Below are 6392 nucleotides of genomic sequence, written 5' to 3' on the forward strand. Positions count from 1 at the left end.
TTTGAATATATGACCTCCTGGGTCAGCACTCAAAAATGACCTCAAGACTAAAGTGTTTTGGATTACTTGGAATGAAAAATTACATTTTTCTTACTCAAAACTGCTGATAATGGGTTGTTTCTTCGTGTTTAATATGTACTACAAAATGCATACATGGAAGAAAGTAATCAATGTGAAACCTTTAAGAAATTTTCAAAATACCCATACAGAAATCATTTTTTTATTCAGCATTGCAAACCTTATAAATTACCATACATTTGATATATAACAGAAAGAAAATGCTTTTCAGTAGAATTGTTCATGGGACCACTTAAAAGCCCTTTTCAGTAGGTGTTTCATGATCATTTGAAAATAGGGTTTGTTGGGCATGAGACAGTGGGGCACACCTGTAATTCCAGCTACTTGAGAGGCTGAGGATGAATAATTGTGAGTTCTAGGCTGGCCTCAAGACCTTTGGCAGACCCTCAGCAACTTACTGAGACTCTGTCCCCCAAAATCAAAACAACTGTAGATGGAGTTTAGTGGTAAAGCACACATGGATTCATTCCACAGTAAAAAAGAAAAGAAAGTAAAGGAAAATAGAATATGAATAGAATATGAAAAGATTCTTTATATTGATAAAGAAAAGTGAATGTATGACAAGATATATTCTGCCCCCCCCTCATTTTTATTCTTCTTTATTTGCATATTGAAAGTATTTACTATTTCCAATGACTCTCATGACATTATCATATGAGTAATAAGATCATTTCAGTGATGGTCTGACATTGAACAGGTCTCCTTGGTTGTCATAAAATATTTTGATGTAAAGTATTCCATGTATCTGATACATTTATAGACAATTTACATTATAAAAATAATAATGATCACTACCACTTTTCATTCCAGATAAGAAAACTACAGTCCTATGAACACAGCTAATTGCTCCGAATCAATGGGCAGCAAGTTATCAAGTAAGAACCCAAGAGGAAGCAGAAGACTCACCACAGTAAACTGACTGCTTTCGTCCGCACTGGGCCACACTGAACATCACCTAAGTCTCTGCCTCTCCACCATGTCAAGTGCTGCTGCTCCATTTTCTTTTCTTCCTCATATTTTTTCTTTAAAGAAGAATCATGGATCATGAAGTCAGAAACCAGAGCACCATAACTAAATTCATCCTGGTGAGGTTCTCAGAATTCCCACAGCTCCAGGCTCCTATCTTCCTGCTGTTCCTCACCATCTACATAGTCACTCTGGTGGGGAATGTGGGCATAATTATAGCCAGAAAGATCAATCCCAAGCTTCACACACCCATGTACTTTTTCCTCAGCCACCTCTCATTTCTGGATATTTGCTACTCCAGTGTATTTACACCCAAGCTGTTAGAGTTCTTAGTTGTGGAAGACAGAACTATCTCCTTCAATAGATGCATGACACAGTTTTTCTTTGGCTGTGCATGTGTGATTACAGAAATGTTCATGTTGGCAGTGATGGCCTATGACCGGTTTGTAGCTGTGTGTAAACCCCTTCTTTACACAGTTGCCATGTCTCGAAAGCTCTGTGCCCTCCTGGTAGCTGGAATTTACATGTGGGGTGTCCTGTGCTCATTGATACTCACATATTCTCTGGTAAGACTATCCTGTTGTGGGTTTAACACAATAAATAATTTTGCCTGTGAGTACTCTGCCATCCTCTCTTTGTCCTGCTCTGACACTTCTTTCAGTCAGATGGCATGTTTTGTCATTTCTACATTCAATGAAGTGTGTAGCCTCCTGATCATCCTTGCCTCCTATGTCTTCATCATAGCCACTGTCAGCAGGTTGCCTTCTAAGGGTGGCCTCCGCAAAGCCTTCTCCACCGGTGCCTCTCACTTGACTGTCATCAGCATCTTCCATGGGATAATTCTTCTCCTCTACTGTGTGCCACATGCCCAAAACTCCTGGCTCCTGGTCAAAGTAGACATTATTCTTTTCACTGTCATGATCCCCATGCTGAATCCCCTGATCTATAGTCTCAGGAACAAAGATGTGAAAGAGACAGTCAGGAGGCTAATCTACACCAAACTGCATTCTCTCTATTGAAAAATTCAGATAAATATGTTTTTGTATAACTTAAACATGCATGATTCTTAAAAAAAATATGAAACTTGTTTCAACTGAATGTTTTTAATATGTTTATATTCATGAAATATTGAATATGAAAAGATCATAATGTTAGGGTCTGGCGAAACGTTGGAGGGAGAGACCACCCAAGAGACTGACTCCATGCAATTGGGAAAAGGGGATTTATTGGGGATACATTCCAGCGTGCTGGGACTCTGTGCTCACTCAAGAAGGGAGAGCAGCCCAGAGCCCAGAGCAGAGTTCCAGAGGAGCTTAAGTACACTTTTTGGAGAGGGTGGGGGGCTTTGCATACATCAGAACAAATCATCATGAGGCACGGGAAAATTGAACAACAACCCTGAGTCAGGATTAGTGCATACATTGGCGGGAACAATCAGGCAGGAGTGATTGGTGCTCCTAGGTGGGGTACACATTCAAACTGATTGGTTTCGGTCCTGCAATGCCTATGTGCCAAGCAACTCGGAACCCTTAGCTATTAAACAACCAGAAAGTCAGTGGAAATATTTACTGGGCAGTTCCAGTATTGTCCAAACAACTACAGAGATTACAGGTTTGGGGGGTAGCAGAGGGACTCTAACAATACCTAGTCTTTTACTTTTTAACCCAATCCCTGCACTTTGGAAACTTTAGGATGCCTGGTCTTTTACACTTTAACTAAGGCTCTGCGGCTTAGAATCAGCTTGGAAATTTTACCTTTACAATAAATGTTCAGAGTGCTTTATAATTTTCAGTTTGATTAAAAAATATGCTCTTTTCATATATTTCTTCTGAAGCATTTCAGAAGGTATGCTTCTAAACTTCACCTGTGAACACGACAGAAGTCAGAATAAGGAGTTAGAAGTACATACCTAGAACTCACTCCTTGTGCTACAGCCTAGCTTTTCCTTGTGCTTAATAGAGGTGCCACAAACAAAAATGAACAGTGACTGCACCAGATTCATATGCGAGTCTTTAGATCTCACTGTGTTGACCCAGCAGTTCTATAAAGCATCAGTTTTTGTTTCACCTTAATAGAGTAAGTACAATGAGGACCCTTATTTATATGATGAGAACTATTGACTGACTTCAGAAAGTAGGTATTAAATATACTTTTATGCATCCCTTGTTGTCTGAGTTCCAGTGTAATATATTAGAGTTCAATGAAATGTATTGAGATAATGCTGAGTGCAATAAAAATTTATGCTTACCTCTAACAATACTTGTACCCTGTTTTGAGGGATATGACAATTGTTTTGAAATTATACATTTTATCAGGCATTCTAATAATCAACTCATCTCTTCTGTAAATCTTTTATTAGTAAATTGCCTTATGTACCCACTCAGTTGCTTAAAAAAAGGAGTCAATGTTGTAAGGCATATCTTTCCTTTTCTTCTAAAATTTATAGAATGACAGTCACTAAGAAAGAAAAATATGAAACAGTTGGTTGGAAAATGTATTTCAGGACGTCTGATTTAAGAGTCAGAATGTCCTGGTCTCTGAACCCTAAATATATGGAATATGCAATCTTATGTGTATCTTATCCTTCCTCCCTTTGTTCTAGTCCTCATTATTGAATCTAGTGCACTTCTATTTTCCCCTCATTCCTCTACTCCTGTACTTTATTGTGAGTTACTTTTCTTCTATCAGAAAGCATGTGACCTGTGGTTTTTTGGGACTTGCTTACTTCACTTAGCGTGACATTCTCCAGATCTATCCATTTGTCAGCACAAATGTCATAGGTGATTTTTCTTTTTAACTGAGTAAGGCTCCATTGTGTATCTATACCACATTTTCTTTATCTATTCATCTCCTGAAGGACCCCTAGGTTGGCTGCATACTTAGCTCCGGTAAAATGACTGCTATAAACATTAATTGAGCTCCTTCACTGTAGTATGATGATTTTAATTCCTCTGGGTACTTATCCAGGAGTGGGATATCTGGGTCAAGTGGTTGTTCCATTCCTAGTTTTCTGAGGCATCTAAATACTGCTTTCCAGAGTGATTGCACCAATTTGTGCTCACTTCAGCAATGTATGAGTATAGAGTTATCCCCACATCCTCATAAAAAATTTATTGCTACTTGTTTTCTTGATAATGCCATTCTGACATCAATGAGATGAAATCTCTGTGTAGATTTAATTTGCATTTCACTAATTCCTAGAGAATACTTTTCATACATATATTTTGACCATTTGTATTTCTTCTTCTATTACTTGCATTTTCAGTTCCTTTTCTCATTTATTGATTGTATTATTTGCTTTTCTTTTTGTGTTAAGCTTTTTGGGTTCTTGATATTTATCCTGGAAATTAATGCTCTATCTTTTGGGCAAGTGGCAAAGATTTTCTCACATTCAGTACACTTTCTCTTTACATTCTTGAGGGTTTTCTTTGATCTGAAGTCCCAAATGCCAATGTCTAGGCTTGGCACACCACCACACAGCTTTGTAGGTTCAAACAGCAATTCTTTATTCCCGCTCTCACACGCCTCCACACAGGTCCAGGGGCAATCCCCATCTCCCTCACAATTCAAGTCCTAAATACTTTCTCTCCAGGAGAACTCAGCCTGGAACTCAGGCAGCAGGCACGCCCTACTCCCAGCAGGAATAATCTTCAACCTCCAACTTCCCTAAAACTCCTATTGTCACGCCCTAAACCCAAGGACCAGGATACTTCCTGCAAGATACACCCTAATCCTGGATCCACCCTGGTGATTGAGCAGGGTCACCTTTCTCAAACACACAAGCAAGGTCCCAGCAAATTTCCAAGGCAAGTCCATTTAACATGGGGTACGCTGGCAAGGATTTCGATGCGTCATTCCTACTTGGTAATGGCCCTCAGCACTGAAGAAGCTTTTTAGTTTGATGCCATTCCATTTATTGTTTATTGATTTTAATTTTTGATATTTGGGTCTCTTATTAAGGAAGTCAGTTCCTGTTCCAATATATTGAAGTATTTGGCCTATGTTTTTTTCTAGTATATGCAAGATTTCTTGTCTAACACCTAGATTCTCAATCCACTGTGAGCTGAGTTTTGTGCAGAGTGAGAAAGAGGGGTAAAATTTCATTCTACTCCATATGCGTTTACAGTTTTCTGAGCTCAAATTGTTGAAGAGGCTCTTTTCCCCAGTGTAAGTTATTGGCTCCTTTGTCTAGGAGGAGTTAGCTGTGTTTTTGTGTTTTAATTTCTGTGTCTTCTGTTCTATTCCATAGGTCTTCTTCCCTGTTTTGCAGCCAATACTAGTTCTATTCCTATAGCTTTTTAGTATAATGTAAGTCTGATATTGTGATGCCTCCTGCTTGATTTTGTTTTTTTATTTATTATTTATTTTTCCATTTTCTTTTGCTAAGAATTGCTTTGGCTATTCTGGTGAGTGCTTCTTCCACTCCCATGAAGAACATAATTATAATTTTGATGAGAATTGCATTGAGTATGTAAATTTTTGGTCATGTAAACAATATTAGAAGTTCCTTGGAATTTTTATGTGAATCCTCCTTATCAAGTAGATCCCTTTTCATTTCCTTGGGTAAATAATATGTATATTTCTTGATATTAAAATTTAAAATAAATAGTTCTTAATGTTTTCATCATTACATGAGTTCACCCTTAAAATCAACTGTGTTTGAATATGTTTAAAATAACACTACTCAATTTCTAATTAATAATATCATTGATCATTTATCTAAATATTTATGCTGCTTAGAGCTTTTGTAAGCATGAGTCCCCTTGTATCCTAAACACATAAGAAATTTTCATATTTTGGATCACAGTATATGTTCTTTAAAAATATGTTCTGATACATTAATCAGTCATTCAGGGTTGTTATTGTTTGTTTGTTTGGGTCTTTTTTAAATTTTCTTGTTGCTTGTCACTATAATTGCTATGTTAGTAAAAGTGAAAAAATTATAAAAGTGTATCCATATTTTCATTCATTATTTTATGACTGAGAATATTCGACATCTTTTTTTTAACAGATTTTATCTATGATTATGCAGAAGGTTATTGGGATACTTCTGTATTTTAACTCAAGGATAAGCATCATCACAATGAAGATATGAAATTCTTATCTGTTTCTATATAGCAAGTATCACTTCTTGGTTAATACTGCCAGAGTTTAGTTCCTGGATCAAAAATTATGTCATGTCAACAGCTCATTAAAATAATTCTTTACAAATCTAATGAGATTACATATCAGATGATAAAACAGTCAATATCAGATACACAGATTCCTAAACCAAAATCTTCATGTTGTTTTGGAAAGCATATGTACTGTTTTTCACTTAATATGATAAAGAACTAGTAGTTTTTAAA

General features: G+C 36.9%; 1 protein-coding gene across 1 annotated transcript; it reads left to right on the top strand.

Moving 5' to 3' along the window:
- The first annotated feature begins 1115 nt into the window (after window positions 1-1115).
- On the top strand, window positions 1116-2063 carry LOC101966296 (olfactory receptor 1165). Its single transcript, XM_005341553.2, has one exon. The coding sequence runs from the start codon at window positions 1116-1118 to the stop codon at window positions 2061-2063; it is 948 nt and encodes a 315-aa protein (XP_005341610.2).
- Window positions 2064-6392: the final 4329 nt, after the last annotated feature.

Source organism: Ictidomys tridecemlineatus, chromosome 4, assembly GCF_052094955.1.
Source record: "Ictidomys tridecemlineatus isolate mIctTri1 chromosome 4, mIctTri1.hap1, whole genome shotgun sequence".
Taxonomy (NCBI): domain Eukaryota; kingdom Metazoa; phylum Chordata; class Mammalia; order Rodentia; family Sciuridae; genus Ictidomys; species Ictidomys tridecemlineatus.

What these genes read in the sequence shown, in the direction of transcription:
- LOC101966296 (XM_005341553.2), top strand. Translation starts at nt 1,116, where the DNA reads ATGGATCATGAAGTCAGAAACCAGAGCACCATAACTAAATTCATCCTG.